General features: G+C 44.0%; 1 protein-coding gene across 5 annotated transcripts in view; it reads left to right on the forward strand.

Moving 5' to 3' along the window:
* LOC137649613 (oxysterol-binding protein-related protein 3-like) overlaps positions 1-22,711 on the forward strand; it is a 304,712-nt gene that overhangs the window by 177,376 nt on the left and 104,625 nt on the right. For 4 of the 5 annotated variants that reach the window (XM_068382594.1, XM_068382620.1, XM_068382598.1 and 1 more), the window contains exons 13-14: positions 9,795-9,981; positions 10,272-10,292. In XM_068382594.1, coding sequence (XP_068238695.1) covers positions 9,795-9,981; positions 10,272-10,292 — 208 coding nt within the window. The remainder of the gene's footprint in view (positions 1-9,794; positions 9,982-10,271; positions 10,293-22,711) is intronic. The other variant, XM_068382611.1, reaches the window with a different exon arrangement.

Genomic DNA, 22,711 nt, shown 5'->3' on the forward strand with positions numbered 1-22,711 from the left:
TCTTTGAGCCCCAACCCCTCCCAAATGATTTGGCATTCAATCCTCAGTCTCTTTATTTTAATAATTTTGCTTAAATCATCTTAGTATAAAATGATCTATACAAGAGAGGACTGTGTAACAATTATTTTCGTATAACTGAGTAAATTTTTTATTCAATTGATATATGTCACATATTTTGTTAGATATTTATATATGTAAAAAATAAAAGAAAGGGATAAAAACTGGTAATTACTGGACATAAATCACATCATATGGTACTGAAGGGAGTAGAACTAGTGTCACTCAAAGGGTTGATAGGAAAACTACATTACATAAGATAAAAACAATTTTTTTTGTTTTTTTTTTAATATTTTGGCAATTTATAGTGTTATAGTAGAGGTTGCTGTGCTGGTAAAGATTGAATGTGTACCGTATATTTATGCGTACTGTATAGGACGATCATTTAGATAAGACGAGTTCAAAGATTACGGCAAGTTTTAATGAAATTATTAGTTATGTAAAGATAGTGCCATTACAAATATTGTTTTATTTACTCTCTTAATAAATTCAAAATACACCAATGGCTCGGTATGCGAAGGTTGAATGAAAGAATTTTTGAAGATATAGATAAAATAGTTTTGTCCCATGCTTAGATTTACATTCCAAAATTAGAAGTTACAATTTTTTGAGGAATAATTTGTGGCTTTGAAAAATTTATTAATTAAAAAAGTAAAAGAAAATGATATAGGTATCATTACTGTAGTAATGATATAATTGTTGCGTAAACGCATATAGCTACAGTAGAAACTGAATGAAAAACAGGTTTTTAAATATGTAATTTCCCTGGTAGTTACATATATATAGCTTAAATCTTGCGTTTCGACACGGCACGACAGAAAATTCAAATTTGTGGCGATCGCCGCCATGACAGTAGGTGGTCATACATGAGCGCCATCTCTCATAGGTTATCAGAACTATTCTCAACATTCTTCAGATATTTTCTGTCGTTGATCGAGTCAACACCTCGGGAATTCGTTTCGTGGATATATTTCTTTATTCTACAATTTGGTGAAGTACCTCTTATCTGATTATTGTTAATGGCTTTCGTTACCTTTCAACTATCTAAGATATTGTATAGGATAGTTTTTTGCTGGTCCAACTTGGACAGTTTAATTTAACTTGATTTTCAAGTATCGTTATTTAACAAGATGGCTCTTCGGTTGTTAAATTCTGTGTGTAGGGCCAGACCGGCTTTCGAGCTGCTCTTTCTTCCCGCACTGTATTTTGTAGGGAGCATGTATGTATTTGTTTTTCTTTCTATGTTCGTACATTGAGGGATCAAAGAATTTTTTCCCCCTAATTTATTAACTAACGAACAAATCTTAAAGTTATAATGGAAAGAAAAACATTTAAACCATTGTAGGTCACTATTTTGTGACGTAAATTCTTAGCAGAACAAGATCTGATTACCTTGAAGGAATTCAGTCTGCCATCGTGATGACGTCACAATCCTGTGACGTAATATTTCTTAGTATGACTTGCATTATGTGAATTATTTTCTCTTCTTGCAAGAGATTTTAGAAATATTAGCTTACTAAGCATTAGTATGTTTATCCATCCATCCATATACCAAGGCACTTCCCCCAATTTTGGGGGGTAGCCGACATCAACAAGAAACAAAACAAAAAAGGGGACCTCTACTCTCTACGTTCCTCCAGCCTAACCAGGGACTCAGCCGAGTTCAGCTGGTACTGCTAGGGTGCCACAGCCCAACCTCCCACATTTTCCACCACAGATGAAGCTTCATACTGCTGAGTCCCCTACTGCTGCTACCTCCGCGGTCATCTAAGGCACCGGAGGAAGCAGCAGGGCCTACTGGAACTGCATCACAATCGCTCGCCATTCATTCCTATTTCTAGCACGCTCTCTTGCCTCTCTCACATCTATCCTCCTATCACCCAGAGCTTTCTTCACACCATCCATCCACCCAAACCTTGGCCTTCCTCTTGTACTTCTCCCATCAACTCTTGCATTCATCACCTTCTTTAGCAGACAGCCACTTTCCATTCTCTCAACATGGCCAAACCACCTCAACACATTCATATCCACTCTAGCCGCTAACTCATTTCTTACACCCGTTCTCACTCTCACCACTTCGTTCCTAACCCTATCTACTCGAGATACACCAGCCATACTCCTTAGACACTTCATCTCAAACACATTCAATTTCTGTCTCTCCATCACTTTCATTCCCCACAACTCCGATCCATACATCACAGTTGGTACAATCACTTTCTCATATAGAACTCTCTTTACATTCATGCCCAACCCTCTATTTTTTACTACTCCCTTAACTGCCCCCAACACTTTGCAACCTTCATTCACTCTCTGACGTACATCTGCTTCCACTCCACCATTTGCTGCAACAACAGACCCCAAGTACTTAAACTGATCCACCTCCTCAAGTAACTCTCCATTCAACATGACATTCAACCTTGCACCACCTTCCCTTCTCGTACATCTCATAACCTTACTCTTACTCACATTAACTCTCAACTTCCTTCTCTCACACACCCTTCCAAATTCTGTCACTATTCGGTCAAGCTTCTCTTCTGTGTCTGCTACCAGTACAGTATCATCTGCAAACAACAACTGATTTACCTCCCATTCATGATCATTCTCGCCTACCAGTTTTAATCCTCGTCCAAGCACTCGAGCATTCACCTCTCTCACCACTCCATCAACATACAAGTTAAACAACCATGTAGGGAAATATATTTTGTTTTTTCTTTTTCAAGTATATATTTGTCCTATTAGTATATTTCCCTTAGTCAATTTTCGATTTAGAGATTTCTCGAGCGTACGGTCATTTTATGCTCGTAGTACTCTTAGGGAGATGTCAAATAATAAATTATCGTTTTTGTTTCACAAGTATCGTTATTTAATATTTCACTTTTGAGAATACTAATATTATTCATATATCCTATTGTATTTTCTTTCTGACCCTTGGCGAAAGAGTATAATCTCTCGCAACGGGGAGGTCTATTATGATCTAATGTGAAATAGTTTAAAGTGCTAGTGTTCAATGGCACATAAAATGTTGCAATGCGTCAATCTAGGATACGTAGTACTCTTGACAATCGTTTTTGTTTTCACAATTACTTGTATCGTTATTTTATATTTCGATTTTGAGAATACTAATATTAATCATATATCCTATTGTATTTTCTTTCTAGCCCTTGACGAAAAGTATAATCTCTCGCAACAGGAAGGTCTATTAATATCTAATGTGAAATAATTAAAAGTGCTAGTGTTCAATGTCAGTGCAGTGGAGAGTGCGTTCGTTCGTGTCCGTCATACTCCCAGCCCGGGACCTCTTCCATGCTCCCCAACACTTGGGAGAAGGAATGTCGAAAGGCCAAAGGATATGTCAGACCTTGATCAGCGAACGGACGTCCCCTCGAGTGATTCATGTTGACGATCCCCAAATCGCTCCCCCTCGCCACAGGAAAGGCGAGGTTAAAATGTATGCGACTTCGTCGGATGACGCAAAACCGCGACATAGTTGGCACCAACCACTACGTTGAAGACCACTCAAGAGACGTATGTCTCCTAATAAACCTTCCTGCCGTGACTGGTGTTCGCTGGAGGTTTTCCTTTCGGACAAAGACGACGTGTTAGCACCGAAACAATCACGTAAGACGCATAGTTCATCGGAAGAAGGTGCTCAGTTTACGTCAGTACACACCTTCCATTCCCCCAGATTAGGAAATGTCACAGGGACTTGCCCCTGGTGATCATCCTAATACTGTTGACGATCCCTCACAACGATCGATACACTGGAAGTATCGACAGTTGTCGATACCTCTCAGCGATCAGTACATCGTTCAGTTAGCGCACACGGTGCTCATCGTGTATCTGATTTGTCTGAATTAAAGAGGTTGATTTTGTGTCTGTTTGACGCTTACGATTCTCGAGTAGAAAAATCGCGTCTAAAAGAATCTAAGGACAGCAATAGACCAAGAAAACGGTCTTCCAATATTATCGGACAGCGTATTTCTCCGATACTTAGCAACGCTCCCTCGCAGCGATCAGCTCGTGTTGCGGCAAGCAACAAGGCGGAGGCATGCGGAAGTCTGGTCTCTCCCTCACGGCATTCTGGACGCAGACATCAGTCTGGACTCTCCCTCACGGCATTCTGGACGCAGTCATCAGTCTGGACGTATGCTGGACGCATTCAGTTAAAATTTTGTCCACACAACAAGATAGACAAGCAGTTGTCTTGCCTTTGGGATCTGCGGATTGCGCGACTATCGCTCATGCGAGACGCATACGACACGCTGATAGCTCACAGCAATCTGGACGCATACAGCAGTCTGGAAACTCACGGCAAACTGGACGCATGCGGCAGTCTGGACTTATGCTGGACGCATGTGGCAGTCTGGACATATGCTTGATGCATGCAGTCAGGTTTTGTCCCCATGTCACTATAAACAAACAGTTGTCTCTTCTGCGTGACTGACTGGACGCGATACTGACGCGATACTAACGCTTCCTCGCGGTTCACGGCATTCGGGACGCATGCAGTAGACTGATACCTCTTATGGAAACATACAGCAGTCTCAATCTGGACGCATGATGGACTCATATAGTCGGGACTTGTACTCGCAACAGGATAGACAAATTTTTGTCTTCTTCGCAATTTTCTGAACGCGCAACTAACGCTCCCTCGCGTCACGCTGTTGACATACAACATGCTGGACGCACGCGAACAAGATTTTCCCTCACATGGGTTTACCGATGTTGATGCTTCCTTACAGCATGATGATCTTATGCTTGAAGCACTGGAACCTGCCTCTCCCTCAAGGCTTACAGTTTATAAACGTAATGCTTCTTCGCAACTGGATGATATCCTTCACAAGATTCCTTCAGGACAAGATGAATTATTTTGGAAGACAATAACCGTCAGTATGACGCAGTTTTGCCTTCTACCCATTCGAATCAGGTAATCGATGTTCCATTAGCTGAATTAGATGACAAAACTCAGGATTCACTACAGGCAGCTGATTTAAGAAAAAAAAAAAAAAAAACTTCTGACAGTTTTAACATCTCTATTTCCAGAAGACTTTACTCAACTTATACCTCAGAGCCCGCCCTCTCAGTTTTGAAGGGCAGACCCCGAAAAACATCCTCCTTCAAAAAGATGGTCTTAGCTAGATAGGTTAAGAGAGTTTTCTTTATGGACTGGACTCTCGGAACAATCGCAGAAGCCACAGACCCTAAGCACGAGGCTCAGATGCATCTGATTGCCTTTCTGGATAAGGCCGGGAGGATGGCTCCATCGAACTTTCCGCCCTTTTCATGGCAGGAATTCTTAAAAAGAGGACAATGTTTTGTTCCTTCTTATCTTCAGCTTTGTCCCTTGTTCAGAGATCTGAACTTGTTCTTGCTCCGTTGGGTAATCATCTTTTCCCTCCGGACTTGGGGAAAGATTTGTCGACAGCTCTGGCATAACAGGCTATGCAAGCTCTTTTCTCTAGGACTGCTAAGAAAGTCCTACCAGCTAGCTTTTTAGCAAGGATACAAAAGGAGGCTCTTCCCACTCGTCAGCCCTTTCGTGGGAGAGCCCCTTCAAGGGGAACTCAGAGGAATGCGGCTGGAGGTCAATTCTCGCAGATTCCCAAGACAACAAACCGAATCAAACGTGAGACGTGCTATGCCTCCCATGTCGTCGATACCGTTAGAGTTGACAACAGTCCACTCCAGCAGCTCTTCAAGAGCAAGTGAACCTTATGCTGTCGAAATCAGTCATAGAAGTGGTATAGAATACCTCCTCGGAGGGGTTTTTACAACATACTTTTCCTTGTTCCGAAAAACCGGGGGGGGATGAAAACCTGTTCTGAACATCAGTCCATTGTACAAGTTCGTCAGCTAAGTAAAATTTGCCATGGAAACTTCAGCGTCTGTCCTTACAGGCAACAGACAGGGAGACTGGATAGTGTCTTTGGATCTGCAGGACGCGTATTTCCATATCTCGATACACCCGGACCACAGAAAATTTCTAAGGCTCGTGTTCCTTGAGACCATTATCAGTTCAAAACACTCTGTTTTGGACTGAGCACCACTCCCTACGTTTTTTACCCGGGTGATGTCCAATGTGGCTCCCTGGCTTCATTTAAAGGGAGTAAGGATTTTCTTTGTACCTGGACGACTGACCACTAAGAGCAGAATCACAAGTAAAGTGTCTGGAGGCTCTTCAAATGATAATGCCCTTAACGCAACAGTTAGGTCTGATGGTAACCTGGCCAAATCTTGACTAACACCCTCACAGAATTTCATTTTTCTGGGGATGATAATCGGTTCAGATCGTGCTCAAGGCACTCCGGAAATGTCGCAATGACTTTCCCCTGGTGGTCACCCGGCTACGGTTGACGATCCCTCGCAGCAATCAGCACACGGTTCAGTTCGCGCGCACGGCGTGCTTCAAGTGTCTGGTCTGTCTGAACTAGAGAGGTCGATTTCGTCCCTGTTTGACGCATACGATTCTCGACAGGGGTCTGTGGATAGAGTCTCAGAGGAAATGACACATAAATATCAAAGAGCTAGTGGCCATTCACCAAGCCCTGATTACTCACTTCATAGAAGGGGAGAAAAACGTCATGACTGATCTGCTCAACAGAAGGAGGCAAGTTCTTACTGCAGAGTGGGCCCTACATCACGAGGTGTGCACCAGCCTTTGGATGTTGTGGGGTCAACACTTGATAGACCTCTTCGCCTCACAAATGACATAGAGGTTGCCGGTATTTTGCTCTCCAGTATCAAACCAGGAAGCAGTCGCAGTGGACTCTTTTCTTCTGAACTGGAAAGGTCTAAACATGTACGCTTTTCCTCCATTCAACATCCTGGACAAAGTCCTGAAAAGATTCAGGGATTCGCCCAACGTCTGCATGACCATGATAGCTCCTTTTTGGCCCATGAGACATTGGGTTGCGGAGATGATGGAGTGGCTGGTAGATACCTCCAGATCATTACCACTATTAGGGTTTACTAATCCGAGTGGGACATATTTAGAAGTATGGTGCAGGAATAATAGACTTTCCTCTACCAATACCTCTATAGCCAATACAGTATAGCAGAGTTTTCTGTTGTATCGGCGTACAAAAGAGAAGCTAGCTGTGCCTATCATCAAGGGTTACCGCAGCATGCTAGCCTCCGTCTTTCGTAACCGACACATTGGCGTGTCAGATAACAAGGATCTTTCAGATCTCATTAGATCTTTTGAGACGACTAAGAGGAAGGACAATCCAACCTCCTCGTGGAACCTGGATCTAGTCCTAGCCTTTTTAACCTCGAATAGGTTTGTACCCTTGGACAAGGCGTCTTGGAAGTATCTTACCAAGAAGACTCTTTTCCTAAGTACATTGGCTACAGTCAAAAGAATAGGAGAGTTAAAAGCCATCAGCAAGAAGGTGGGCTTTAATGGAGACAATGCAATGTGCTCCCTTAAGCTAGGCTTTCTCGCCAAAGACGAGAATCCTTATCGACCTTGGCCAAGAGCTTTTACCATCCAGAGCTATCTCACTTAAATTGGACGGGAAAAGGAGAGAGGCCTTTGTCCAGCTAGAGCTCTAAAATATTTTTTATCTGCACTCATCCAAACACCTGAGAGAACAAGCAGACAGCCTCTGATGCTCAGTTTAAAAGCCCTCTTTGCCTTTATCAAAGAATACCATGGCTTTTTTCACTAAGGATTTGATAAGAGAAACTCTCCAGGATTGTGAGTTAAGAAGTTTTCTCTATCCTTAAGGTAAAACCACACAAGGTTAGAGCTGTAGCAATTTCTATGGCTTACAAACACAATGGTCAATGAAGTCAATTTTGGAGCCTACTTTCTGGCGAAGTAAATCAATCTTCACAGACTGCTATCTCAAAGATGTCCAGACCCAGTATGAGGATTGCTGTTCCCTGGGTCAGTACGTTACTTCCGGCTTCGTAGTTGGAGAAGGGTCTACTGCCTCTTCCCAATATCTTAATATATACCCTTGCCTTTTTTTTTTCTTGTACTTGTGTTCACAGGTTGTCTGTGAAGGTTGTTGCAGCCTTCTGTCAGTCTGGGATGCAAGTCAAGTTAGTTTTAATGTGTTCACAGGTTATCTGTGAAGGTTGTCGCAGCCTTCCGTCAATCTGGGATGCAAGTAGAATTTTTTTTTTTTGGAGTAGGTGGTCAGAATCAGTATCCTTGGCTAAACCAGGTTTGCAAGGGTGGTGGTCTAGCCATGCTAAGGTCGAGGACCTTGTGGCAGCCCCAAGAGACTTTTACATCCCCCTGAGTGGATCGCTGAGTCTCTTAAGGAATGCATCAGTATCCTTGGCTATGCCAGGATTGCAAGGGTGGTCGTCTACCCACGCTAAGGTCGAGGACCTTGTGGCAGCCCCAAGAGACTTTTACAGCCCTTTGAGTGGATCGCTGAGTCTCTTAAGGAATGCAGGCGAAATGAGGCAATATCATTGTGAAGCCAGCTTCCTTATCAGGTTAGAACCAGATTGTTAGTACTACTAATTGTAGCTATTAATAATTATACAAATTCCCAATGGGATGAGGTTTTCGACCCACCTCCAATGGTGTCAATCAGCTATATATATGTAACTACCAGGGAAGTTACATATTTAGAAATGGTGTTTTTATTATAAAGTAAATTTTTAAATATACTTACCTGGTAGTTACATATATATATGGACCCTCCCTCCTCCCCTCTAAAAACAGACATGGAATTTCTGAAGAATGTTGGGAATAGGTCTGATAACCTATGAGAGATGGCGCTCATGTATGACCACCTACTGTCATGGCGGCGATCACCACGAATTTGAATTTTCTGTCGTGCCGCGTCGAAACGCGAGATTTAAGCTATATATATATATATGTAACTACCAGGTAAGTATATTTAAAGATTTATTTTATAATAAAAATACCATTTTGTTATGAACAGTAGAATCTGATCACAACTGTTTTGCATGTATTTCAATCCTCATACGATAGTAAATAATTGCCGTAGTTTTGTTACAAAACTAAGCAGAATAAGACATATATTTTTATATTATACCCTTATTCACTCTGGAAAAAATTCAATGATCTATACGGCCAATTATAAACAAGCCATAGCTGAAGGTAAAAAACCAATGTTCATAGCTATCAAGCTTTTTGGAATCTAGGAAAGTTCTGTCTGAAACTGGAGTTATAAAAATGAAAAAGTAGTGTTTAGTTGTCACACGATCTTCTATAAAAATTTTCAGTAAGTGCAAGATGGTGTATTTGGCTTTTGAAAAGGTAAACCAAATTGCACAAAAACTACCTAACAAATTGGAAGAAAAATGAGTACCGGTAATTTCCTAATCTGTGTAATCAAGCACCGCAAACCTCAAAATTATAAATTATCATGCACCGGTAACATGATTAAACTCTGGTAAACTTTGATATGCTATTAAACTCGATAGTAAATAAGATATGAAAGAAAAGTATTTTAAATAAAACTATCTACCATAGTATGATAGAATGATAGTTTAAGCATTAATTGTTTCTTTTGGGAAATAAAAAAGATCCTTTAGAAGTTTTCCTTAATCAGCTGATCTTGAATATTTAGGGATGAATTTGAAGACTTATAGATCGTCTTATACGCGAAATATATGGTATGCATTTCTGATAATTTGCAATTTTTTTCAGCCCTCTCTTTCATCTTTCTATAATAAACAAATATAAATCTGGTAAACCAGGTTACCTTTGCCTACCAGTGCTTAATATCCTTTCACATTTTTTGCAGCTTCACAAGTCGCTTCACACTTCTTTATCTTATGAGAGTAGCTCATGCTTTAGTGCTTCTGAGTACTTTGATGCTGCCGATGCATTTAGTGATGCAGGGGGTACAGACACCAGCTCTGAAGCTTCATCAGATAATAGTTCCTTTACAAGTGAAGCTAGTGAGGCTGGAACAGATGCTCACCCAAGTGGTAAGTAGTGCGTCAATGTCTGTTTTGTCACCAGAAAAAAAAAGAAAAAAAAATACTAACAATATTGGTGATTTCATGTTTTCCATACCCCAAAATTTACCTGTTGTATAGTTTGTGCATGCTGCATCCTTGTCCAGTAGTATTTTGTTATATACAGTACAGTATTGAATAAGTAGTGTGTACCCTTGATCTCATGGAAAATGCATTCTGAGATGTAGAAAATTATTTGAATATTGGTAGTACAATGTATGTATATTCTATCATTGGGATTTCTTCTCTTTTTGACATAGTTGCGGACAGTGAGGATGTTAGTAAGTGTTCAGAAAATACTATTGATATTTTGTTCAAGATGCACTGTTAAATTTTACTAAGTGGTACTTGGGTTTTTTAAGGCTTATTAACAACAGTAGTTCATTTGTATTTAGAAATGACATTATTTCTCTGAACCTCCCCCTGATGTTCACATCGCTCTTGTCCCCGGAAGCTTGGTATGTTGTTGTTACCCGTTGAAAAAAAAATCCATTTCCTTTCCTTTTAATACACCAGTGACTCTAGTAAAGTAATAAGATCCCCAACTAGTGATTATCGACAATAACATGCTGCGCATGTTGTATCGCCTTCTTCAGTCAAGGTGTGTGCTTCAGATTCTCAGGGGTTTTCTTAAATTTTTTATGGTTTTTTATTGGCTTAGATATCTTTTCCTGGATTTGTTAGCAATAGTGTAATGTGCAAGGGAATTGTTTTCAGTGATCATGATCTCCCTTCTCATCTTGTTGCAAGGAAAATTTTGTGATTTAAAGAATTGTTTGAGAAGTTCAAAGGTCTCACAATTTCTTTTTGGAAAAATATATTTTATAGTGGCCGCCGGGGCATAAAAACAATTAGAATAGCGCCAACGTTATCCCTGCGTGTCGTAAGAGGCGACTAAAAGGGACGGGACGAGGGGGCTGGGAACCCCCTCTCCTGTATATAATCCTGCGAGACGTCAACAAAGAGATGGAGCTGGGGGGAGAGTGACTGCTCCCCGCACTCTAGTTTTGGGGTGTTTGAATGTGCGTGGATGTAGTACGATAGAGAGTAAAAGATGTGAGATTGGAAGTATGTTTAGGAAGAGAAGGATGGATGCATTGGCCTTGTGTGAGACAAAGATGAAAGGAAAGGGTGAAGTGATGTTTGGTGAAATGTCTGGTAGAGTGTCTGGGATTGAAAGGGGAAGAGCGTGAGAGGGTGTGGCTTTATTGCTGAGTGAATGGATGACAGGTAAAGTAGTGGAATGGAAGGAAATATCATCTAGGTTAATGTGGGTAAGGGTTAGGTTGGGTAGGGAATGTTGGGCGTTTGTCAGTGCGTATGGGCCAGGTAGTGAGAAAAGTGAAGAAGAGCGGAATGAGTTCTGGAATGAATTAACTAGGTGTGTAGAAACTGGGTAGAAGGAATTATGTAGTTGTCATGGGTGACTTAAATGCTAGAGTGGGTGCTGGAGAGGTAGAAGGTGTCATTGGGAAGTATGGCGTACCAGGTGAAAATGAGAGTGGTGAGAGACTGCTAGATATGTGTGTTGAACAAGAGATGGTAATAAGTGCTAGCTTTTTCAAAAAGAAAGATAAAAACAAGTATACATGGGTAAGAGTGGCAAATGGAAGAGTAGTAGAAAGGGCATTAATGGATTATGCGTTGATAACTAAAAGAATGTTTGGAAGATTGAAAGACGTGCACGTGTTTAGGGGTATGGCTAACGGTATGTCTGATCATATTTTGGTGGAAGGAAAATTAGTTGTAGCAAAAGAGTAGGGGAATAGAGTAGGTGGATGTAAAAGGGAGCTAGTGAGGGTTGAAGAGCTAATAAAACCGGGGGTAAAAAGTAAATATCAGGAAAGGTTGAAAATGGCATATGACGAAGTGAGGGTAAGAGAAACTGGTAATTTGGAGGAGGAGTGGAAGTTAGTAAAAGAAAATTTTGTTGGGATTGCAAGTGATGTGTGTGGCAAGAAGGTTGTTGGAGGCAGCATGAGGAAGGGCAGTGAATGGTGAATGAAGGAGTGAAGGTAAAAGTGGAAGAGAAAAAGAGGGCTTTTGAAGAATGGCTGCAGAGTAATAGTATAGAGAAGTATGAAAAATATAGAGAGAAAAATGTGGAAGTAAAGCGCAAGGTACGTGAGGCAAAGAGGGCAGCTGACCTGAGGTTGGGTCAGTCATATGAAGAGAATAAGAAGAAGTTTTGGAAGGAAGTGAAGAGAGTAAGGAAGGCTGGCTCAAGAATTGAAGAGACAGTGAAAAATGGAAATGGAAGGTTGTTAAAAGGAGAGGAGGCAAGGAAAAGGTGGGCGGAATATTTTGAAAGTTTACTGAATGTTGAGGATAATAGGGAGGCAGATATAATTGCTGTTGCAGGTGTTGAGGTGCCGGTGATGGGAGATGAGAATGAGAGAGAGATTACCATAGAGGAAGTAAAGAGAGCACTTGATGAAACGAGAGTAGGAAAAGCATCTGGTATGGATGGTGTGAGAGCTGAGATGTTGAAGGAAGGGGGTGTGACTGTACTTGAATGGTTGGTGAGATTGTTTAATATGTGTTTTGTGTTGTCAGTGGTACCAGTAGATTGGGTTTGTGCATGTATTGTACCACTATATAAGGGTAAAGGAGATGTGCATGAGTGTTGTAATTCAAGAGGTATTAGTTTTTTGAGTGTAGTTGGAAAAGTGTATGGTAGAGTACTGATTAATAGGATTAAGGATAAAACAGAGAATGCAATCTTGGAAGTACAGGGTGGTTTTAGAAGAGGTAGGGGTTGTATGAATCAGATTTTTACAGTTAGGCAGATATGCGAGAAATATTTAGCAAAAGGTAAGGAGGTGTATGTTGCGTTTATGGATCTGGAGAAAGCGTATGATAGAGTTGATAGGGAAGCAATGTGGAATGTGATGAGGTTATATGGAGTTGGTGGAAGGTTGTTGCAAGCAGTGAAAAGTTTCTACAAAGGTAGTAAAGCATGTGTTAGAATAGGAAATGAAGTGAGTGATTGGTTTCCGGTGAGAGTGGGGCTGAGACAGGGATGTGTGATGTCGCCGTGGTTGTTTAACTTGTATGTTGATGGAGTGGTGAGAGAGGTGAAAGCTCGAGTGCTTGGACGAGGATTAAAACTGGTCAGACGAGAATGACCATGAATGGGAGGTAAATCAGTTGTTGTTTGCAGACACAGAAGAGAAGCTTGACCGACTAGTGACAGAATTTGGAAGGGTGTGTGAGAGAAGGAAGTTGAGAGTTAATGTGAGTAAGAGTAAGGTTATGAGATGTACGAGAAGGGAAAGTGGTGCAAGGTTAAATGTCATGTTGAATGGAGAGTTACTTGAGGAGGTGGATCAGTTTAAGTACTTGGGGTCTGTTGTTGCAGCAAATGGTGGAGTGGAAGCAGATGTACGTCAGAGAGTGAATGAAGGTTGCAAAGTGTTGGGGGCAGTTAAGAGAGTAGTAAAAAATAGAGGGTTGGGCATGAATGTAAAGAGAGTTCTATATGAGAAAGTGATTGTACCAACTGTGATGTATGGATCGGAGTTGTGGGGAATGAAAGTGACAGAGAGACAGAAATTGAATGTGTTTGAGATGAAGTGTCTAAGGAGTATGGCTGGTGTATCTCGAGTAGATAGGGTTAGGAACGAAGTGGTGAGGGTGAGAACGGGTGTAAGAAATTAGTTAGCAGCTAGAGTGGATATGAACGTGTTGAGGTGGTTTGGCCATGTTGAGAGAATGGAAAATGGCTGTCTGCTACAGAAGGTGATAAATACAAGAGTTGATGGGAGAAGTACAAGAGGAAGGCCAAGGTTTGGGTGGATGGATGGAGTGAAGAAAGCTCTGGGTGATAGGAGGATAGATGTGAGAGAGGCAAGAGAGCGTGTTAGAAATAGGAATGAATGGCGAGCGATTGTGACGCAGTACTGGTAGGCCCTGCTGCTTCCTCCGGTGCCTTAGATGACCGCGGAGGTAGCAGCAGTAGGGGATTCAGCATTATGAAGCTTCATCTGTGGTGGATAACGGGGGAGGGTGGGCTGTGGCACCCTAGCAGTACCAGCTGAACTCGGTTGAGTCCTTTGTCAGGCTGGGAGGAACGTAGAGAATAGAGGTCCCCCTTTTTTTTTTTTTTTTTATTTGTTGATGTCGGCTACCCCCTAAAATTGGGAGAAGTGCCTTGGTATATGTATGTATGTATGTAGATCAGATTAAATGTTAGAAAGTTCAAAATATAGATAAAAGCTCACTTTTAGTTCAGGAAGAAGTCCAGAGAAGACTAGGCTTGTTGGCTATAGAGGGGATGATGATGAAGATAATGATACTCCAGCCTCTCACTCTACTACAGTCCTAATGAGTCTAGTTTTAACAATCATGAGCTTGAAAAGATTTCAACGTCTTTACCTCATATTGTGGAATTTCAGAAGGCGAGTAAGTCTTTGATAAGGGTAATATTTTAGGGCTAATCTACCCTGTTTCAAACCCTACCCTTAGTCCTCCAGTGGTTTTAGTGCGGCATTCAGTAATGGTTCTAATGGTAGACAGCTATTCCACTTACAAAATAGTCTCGTAGAGCCTCAAATTTTTTATTTATTTTAGGGTCTTCTGAGCCAAAAAGCCCGTATTCCAGCAATTTTAGTTGCTCATTGAATCGGCTGGATTGTGAGACAAGCCCGAGATGATGGCCTGAATCCTAATATCTCTTTTCTTGTTTAAGTAAGCACCTCTAAACAACCTCTCATTCCTTATGTGCTGAGATGGTAGTTTGGATCGTAATACTGTATCACTTTTAATGAAGTTTGTGCCCCTAAACACCTCTTATTATTTATGTGGATGTCATGGCTAATCCTATGATTCTCGTATGTGAATTTTTTTTTTTTTCAAAGTAATCTATTAAAGTTTTCTCTAAAACAATTGAGCTGTGCCATGTTTCAAATGGTCATATGCATCGTTTGGTTACAAGCTGGGCCACTAGCTTAAAACAGGTTTTGCCTTATGTGGTAAATGTATTGACTAGTACCTTAATTGCTGAAATGACTCCCTTTAAATAAGTGTGTACAGCTGTTTTGTAATATCTTGGAAAATCCTTCAGATAGATGATGATGATGAAGATATAGAGGAAGAACCAAAATCAGTTGAGGTCTCGTTTTAGTCTTCAGGACATCCTCTTTTAGAAATGTATCCAAATAAGTTACATAAGCTAAGCTATGATTATTGTTATTCCGAATCATCAGGAATGCCTGCTTCCTAGACAGTTTATACATATCAATTTTCATAGATTATTTTGGATAAGATCAATAAAATTTTCATCTATTGTTTTGGTCAAGATCAATAATTTGTAATCTCAACTATAAAGACATTCTGGTAATTTAAGTTCTCATTTAATTTTAAAGCCTTCTACCCCATAAACACGGATCAATTGCCCAATCTAGTCCTTGCTTGCAATCTGATCTCTGCCCATAAGCCCATCAACAAGGAAATTACAAATTATAAGCTGTAATGAATTTACGTCAGTAGCTTGTTTTAATGAATTCTTGTTAGTTTTTCTATGAAAAGATCTATGATTAGATTGAATGTTTTCTGCTATTCAATTAATTATTGATCTTTTTATTGGTTTGCAATAATGTTACCTAAATTAAGTTAGGTCCAGATGATTAGTTTCGGGTTGATTATTATCCCCTTATGAAATGAAAATCTTTTTATTGGTTTGCATTAGTGTTAACAGATAGAATGAAAATATGGAATTGGTAATTCTGGTTGGTATATGAAGTGCATTATAAACTCACTGCATGGTTTGTGGTACAGTACATCTAATGGGGTCTGATATTGTTTACTGACAAATGAAGGGTGGAATAAATGTTTATTCAGAACTAACAAATACCCAGAATATTAATGCAGTTTCAATTTTTTTTTTTAAATCATTGAAGTGCAGGCAATGTTAGGACTAAGAGCACAATAAAAACATGGCAGTTTCCTTTTGGCAAGAGACCAGAATGCACTCAAAGATTAAAGTGAAAGGGTTCCTTATTGAGATTCAGTCATGTATAAATTGAATCAAAGGAAAGTTTTTCATTTTTATCAGGTAGGAATGCCATGAGAGGCTTTGTTCCAATCCATGGGTGCTGGCCCTTATCTAGAAAATGCAACACGGGCACAAATTTTTGAAACTAGAGGTTGTGAAATTTTTTGGTAAAAGATGTGATAGAAGAAGTCTGAAAACTTTCTTCAAATTTTTACAACAGGCTATTTCTTGTCCCTAGAGCATCAGGGGTTTGGAGACCAGGTCTGGATGTCTTAAATTTCAAAAGCTTACAATTCTCACAAAGTTTTCCATGAAAACTTTCTCAACAGTTCAGGAGTGATAAAAAATCAGAATTTTAATAAAAAAATTCATTTGTTCCGTAACTGACATACAAACCACGGTATTTAATAGGGGTATTACTTTCTGCGTAGCTGAAATGACGAGCCATTAAAATTTAACGAAGGTTTACTACCCACTCCGCTAGTTAGCGGGGTTAGGGGAGTGTAGCTTGCTAACCCCCCCCCCCTCCTCACACACACCTGTGCTTGAGCCCACTTTGCTCTCGGCTCGGATGGTAGACGGACGTGTCCTCTCTCATCCTCGCCTCTCTCTTGGCAGCCATTAATGCTTTTTTGCTTTTTCTTTGACAGGTTTGTGTGTGAAGTTGGCCTCTGCGATTATGCGTACCTGTCCTGGATTACCCGACTGCCCCTGCGGAACATTCATGTCGGCGGTCGAGACAGACCCTCACACCCTTTTCCCTTACTGTAGAGGCCAACGGTGTGATAGTAATGATAAGTGTGGTGAGTGTAGGGAGCGGTCTACCTCCCAGTGGGAGAGGTTTTCTCGGCGACGTAAGAAGAAGTCCAGGCAGGATATTTCTCGTTTGAAGGTTTCTTTGAAAAGAGAAAAACCCAAGGACTCTTCTTCCGTTGCCCGACCCTCCTCCAAAGCTCCCACTCGATCGGTCTCTTTCGAGAGACATTCGAGTGGTAGCGTAGACCGTGGTTCTGTTTTCCAAACTCGGGGTTCGAGAGATGGCGTTGCCTCCCCTAGCGAGGCAGCTCCACCTCTCCCACCAGGGGAGGATGTGACATTAACCGATTTATTTCAGCTTTAGTCTTCCTTGGGGCTTGAGGGTTCACCCTCCAAGGAAGCTCTCCTTGACATCATCCAATTGGGTGACGCTGTCAAGCAATCGCCGACTTTGACAGAGGTTGATCCTCTGTCAACGTTGTGGTGTCAGAGGTATCCAATGCGGTATCTCCTAATACCTCTGCCTCTTCACATCCCACAGTAGCTGAAGGCTTTGTTTCTCCCATTCCTGCTCAACCAACGAGGGAGAAACTAAATCCAACAGAGTCTCCTGCCGGTGTTTCTGCCCCTTGGGGGAGTTCACTTACAGAGACTCCTCTTTGGAGGACTGCAGAAGGTCAGCTTGCAGATCCAACGGCCCCCAGAGGGCGCATCCGTTGCAAGGCTCGCCTTCCCCTTCGCCAGAGAGGCCTTCCTTCACCTTTTAAAGCGGTGAGCAGGCGCCTCTTTGGTTCATCGTCACTGTTGCAGTCCGCCACAGAGGAGCCTCGTCAATGTTCACCGACTGTTCCTGCTATGGTCCTGGACCTCTCAGCGGATCGTTCGCGATCCCCTTCGGTGGAAGGTCGTCCTTTCAAAGGACACGTCGACCTTCCTCCCGACAGACTTGCTGACCTGCCGTCGCCGTTCCTGAGAGCTGTTTCAGGGCAAGGGCGTAAGCGCCATCGTGCGCATACTTCCCCTACGTGCCAGTGCTCACCTGCGCGCCACTGCGCGCCATCAACCTCCTGCGCGCCAACAACCTCCTGCGCACCAGCACTCTCCCTTCCACCAGCGCTCGCCAATGCGCCAGCGCTCTCATGGGCGTCAGCGCCCTCCCGCGCGCCAACGCCCTCGCACAGTTGTCTCTCCTACGCGCCCACCTTCTTCGGATCTGGGCGAGGATACGCGGGCGCGCCCACACACACAGGCTTCAACTGCGCGCCCGTGCGACAGGGGCATCTCTCCTGCGCGCGCGCGCGCCCTACGACATCTTCTGGGGCATGCGAACTCTCGCCCGCACGCCCGCGTGTCCAACGACCTGATCCTGTGAGCCAACGCGCGCGCGAACATTCACCCGCTCGCGCGCAGAATCAGTCTCCTGCGCAAGCTCCTGTGAGCCCGTAGTCTCCCGCACGCTCTCCTACGCGCCATCACTCCTGCGCGCACGCGCATCAGCAGTCTCCCGCACGCGACCCCGGGTATTCTCCATCGCGCGAGCGTCAATACCCTCCCGCACGCGAGGCTGCTGGACAGCGCATGGCATGGTCGCCATCGCTGCATTTCCCTCCCCGCAAGCGCTGAACAGCGCGCCATGCGGCGGAAGGGAAGCATCCAGAAAGGTCCAGGAACCCTGTTTCTTCTTTTCAGGCGAACCCCCCTATGGAAACTCCTCCCAGGGATCCGTCGATCCCTGTCCCTCCAGAGGGAGTGTCGGACAGCGCAGCTATCAGTCAACAGCCATGGTTTGGTGCGCTAATCAGAGCAGTTACACAGGTTGTCAAGCCTCTGTCTCTACCCCTCTGAAGAAAAAAAGAGGAGTTTCAGACGCAGTGACTTCTCCAAGAGCTAAGTTGTCTCCTCGTAAGCTTTCGAGGCGAGCTCCTTCACCCCCCAGACTTTTTCTCCTTCCCTGTCGGACGAGGATTTCCCGTCCTCAGGGGAGTCACGTGACGTGGGACATTCCCCCATCGCACCAATGAGGGAAACCCCACCTCGTGTTAAGTCTTCCCAGGTAGGGGCGGAGAAGAACTTGCCTCCGTCCATGTTAGAGTCCTACATCCTTCCCAGGAAGGAGTTAAAGGACTCAAAGACAGTGCCAAAATCCTTATCAAGGCTTAGAACGGAGCCAGCTAGTCTCTCGGAGAACGTCCGCGAATCTCCCCAAGAAGAGCCTTTGGGGATAGGAGACCGCTGCAAGTCCGACATCCGGAGGAGAACTACAAGAGTCAGAGCATGCATTTTGGCAGGTCCTGACTCTTATGAGGGCTCTCAATGGGTTTGCTGACCCAGAGATGCCCCCTCGAGAGGGCAAAGACACGGTCTTGGACTGCGTATTTGGCACTCAAAATCTTCTAAGGCCAGTGCTTCTCTGCCCTGGTCTCAAGGGGTTAAGAGTACCAGGGACAACATTGCTGTCCAGCTCTCTGAGTTGGCCTCCTCCAACCGTTCCAGTGCCGGCAACAAGCTTCTCCCACCTCCTCGCGTACAGCAGAGGAGATACTTCGAGATCTTGGAGGAGCCTTGTTTAGCTCTTCCTCTCCACCATTCTTTGGAAGAGCTTACCAGGGGAGTCCCTCTTGAGAGACTCTCCAACCGGCAGGTCTCGTTCTCGGCAACAGAGATCCTTAACCAGGAGAAGGTTGCGAAGTGTGCTATGCAAGCCACGTGGATATCTGGTTAGGGACCTTAGGTATCCTGATACGCTCTGAGGACTTCTCAAAAGAACGTACCAGGAAAGCTATGGAGACGTTCCTCCTCTCAGGCACTCGCACCATCAAGTTTCTGGCCCACCAAGTCTCGAACTTGTGGACGAATACCATCCTGAAACGTCGGGATGCGGTGGCTGAGAGGTTCCATCAGAAGGTCCCTAGCACCGAGATAAATAGGCTCAGGCATTCTTCCTTAGAAGGAATGAACTTGTTTGAGCCTAAGGATGTGGAACAGGCTGCTGAGAGGTGGAGGATGTCCCACCAAGACTTCCTCCTGCATAGGGCTTTGACATCCAAGCCCTATAAACCTCCAGCACCCCAGCAGTCCCGTCCTACCAAGACCATGAAACAGACAATAGCAGCGAAGATATTGATGTCTCAGCCCTTTCCTGTCAAGGACAGGAAAGGCAAAAAGTCCTCCAGTGAGGTAAAAATCCTAGAGGGAGCAGCCGAGGCCGCAAACGCTAGAATTGGCAGTCCCCCTGCAAGTCCACCAGTGGGGGGATACCTACAGAATTGCGAAGACAGGTGGCAGCAACTTGGTGCCGATTCCTGGACGATTTCCGTAATCAGTCAGGGATATCGCGTCCCATTCACAACATCTCTACCTCCCCTGACAACGAATCCAGTGTCATTGAGCTCCCTTGCCATGGGATCAGCAAGGGGGCAAGCCCTTCGGGCAAAAGTCCAGACCCTGTTGAAGAAGGGCGCTTTCCAAGAGGTCCTCGACGGGTCCCCAGGCTTCTCCAGTCGACACTTTCTTGTAAAGAAGGCGTCTGGATGCTGGAGACCAGTCATCGACCTCTCGGCTCTGAAGAAGTTTGTCAAACAAACTCTGTTCAGCATGGAGACCGCAGACACTGTCAAACTAGCAGTGAGACCTCAAGACTTCATGTGTACACTGGATCTGAAGGACACATACTTCCAGATCCCAGTCCATCCGTCTTCAAGGAAGTACTTAAGATTCAGCCTAGACAACAAGGAATACCAGTTCAAAGTGCTGTGTTTTGGTCTCCACAGCACCGCAGGTTTTCACCAGAGTGTTCACCCTAATATCTTCGTGGGCACACAGGATCGGCATCCGTCTCCTCCGTTATCTGGACGACTGGCTGATCCTAGCAGACTCCGTGTCATCCCCTCTTCAACACCGGGACAAACTTCTGGGACTTTGCCAGGATCTGGGGATCATGGTAAATCTCGAGAAGTCCTCTTTGCTTCCTACCCAAAGACTGGTATACCTAGGCATGATCATAGACACCAATCTCTACAAAGCCTTCCCATCAGACGACAGGATAGCAAGGCTGAGGAAGGTCGCAAGCCCTTTTCTCAGACGAGAAGAACTTCCAGCCCAATCGTGGTTACGTTTCCTCGATCACCTTTCATCTTTGGCTCGTCTAGTTCCCAACGGTCGCCTCAGGATGAGATCCTTCCAGTGGCGGCTCAAGTTCCGGTGGAATCAAGGTTACGATTCCCCGGACGTCATGATCCCTATGGGACCTGCGGAACGGATGGACCTCCGGTGGTGGGTGACAGACGAGAATCTACGAAAAGGAGTGGATCTTCTCGTCCTACCCCCGGATTTGATGCTGTTTTTGGACGCCTCAAAGAAAGGGGGGGCCCCCATGTACTGCACCACACAACCTCAGGCCTGTGGTCAGAATCAGAAAAGTGCCTCCATATAAATCTTCTTGAGATGAAGGCCGTCTTTTTGGCCCTTCAACAGTTCCAACAATACCTGGCGGTTCACTCTGTGGTGGTGATGAGTGACAACACCATAGTAGTGGCTTACATCAACAAACAAGGAGGTACCTTTTCAAAGCAGCTATCCCATCTTGCAGTAGAGATACTGAGATGGATCTAAGTCCACTCGATTCCGCTATTGGCACATTTCATTCCAGGCAATAGGAATGTGCTCACCGACAATCTGAGCAGATCGTCACAGAAAGTGAGTACCGAGTGGTCTTTGGATCATTTAGTAGCCAACAAAGTCCTGACTTTGTGGGGTTCTCCGACTGTGGATCTGTTCGCAACAGCTCTGAACTTCAAGCTTCCGCTGTACTGCTCCCCAGTCCCGGATCCCAAGGCTCTCTGGCAAGATGCCTTCCAACAACAGTGGGACAACATCGTCGTTTACGCCTTTTCCCAGTTCTGTCTAAGGAGGAGGGTGCTCAACAAGACCAGAACATCAGTCAATCTTTTGATGACCCTTATAGCTCCGCTATGGCATCACACGGAATGGTTTCCGGACCTTCTGCAACTCCTAACAGAGTTACCGAGAGAGCTCCCTCCACGACACAATCTACTCAGACAACCACATGCCAACATCTTCCACATAGCCGTAGCTTCGCTACGACTTCGCCTGGAGACTATCCAGCATCTCCTCGCTGAGAGAGGATTTTCGCAGCAAGTTGCAGTCAGGATGTATGGACATCTGCGAAAGTCATCCGCAGCTGTCTACCAGGGAAAGTGGAAAGTCTTCTGTGGTTGGTGTCATGGAAGGGGTATCTCTCCACTCGATGCCACTATTCCAACAATAGCGGAGTTCCTTGTGTATTTGGGGTAAGAAATGCACCTTTCAGTCTCGGCAGTGAAAGGCTATCGCTCAGCCTTAAGTCTAGCCTTTAGGCTAAAAGGAATGGACATTTCTTCTTCGCTGGAACTTTTCCTACTCATACGAAGTTATGAACTTACCTGCCCTCAGTCGGAAGTGAGACCACCTCCATGGAACGTGGTTCGAGTTCTCTGAACCATTACGCCAGGCTTCAGATCGCCACCTAACTTGGAAGACGGTGTTCCTACTAGCTTTGGCTTCGGCCAAGCGTGTTAGCGAACTTCATGGTTTCTCGTATGACATCGCCCATTCAAGGGGATGGGGAAGGTAACGTTCAGATTTTTCCCTGAGTTTATTGCTAAGACTCAGAATCCGGGAGTATCAGACCCTCGGTTCGACTCCTTCCGGGTTTCTAGTCTCCGTTCTGTTACAAATGACCCAGACCATCTCCTACTATGCCCAGTAAGGAGCTTGAAGCTATATCTTAAAAGAACGGCTGCAGCCCGTCCTCATGTGCCAGCTTTATTCGTTAACACAGGGAGGAATAAGAGGGGGGTCACTAAGAACACCATCTCAGCATGGATTCGTAGGGTGATTCATCTGTCCCTGAATCCAGACCCTCCTCCGTCACGTCGCCCCAGAGCACAT

This window comes from Palaemon carinicauda, chromosome 1 (genome assembly GCF_036898095.1).
Source record: "Palaemon carinicauda isolate YSFRI2023 chromosome 1, ASM3689809v2, whole genome shotgun sequence".
Classification (NCBI taxonomy): Eukaryota; Metazoa; Arthropoda; class Malacostraca; order Decapoda; family Palaemonidae; genus Palaemon; species Palaemon carinicauda.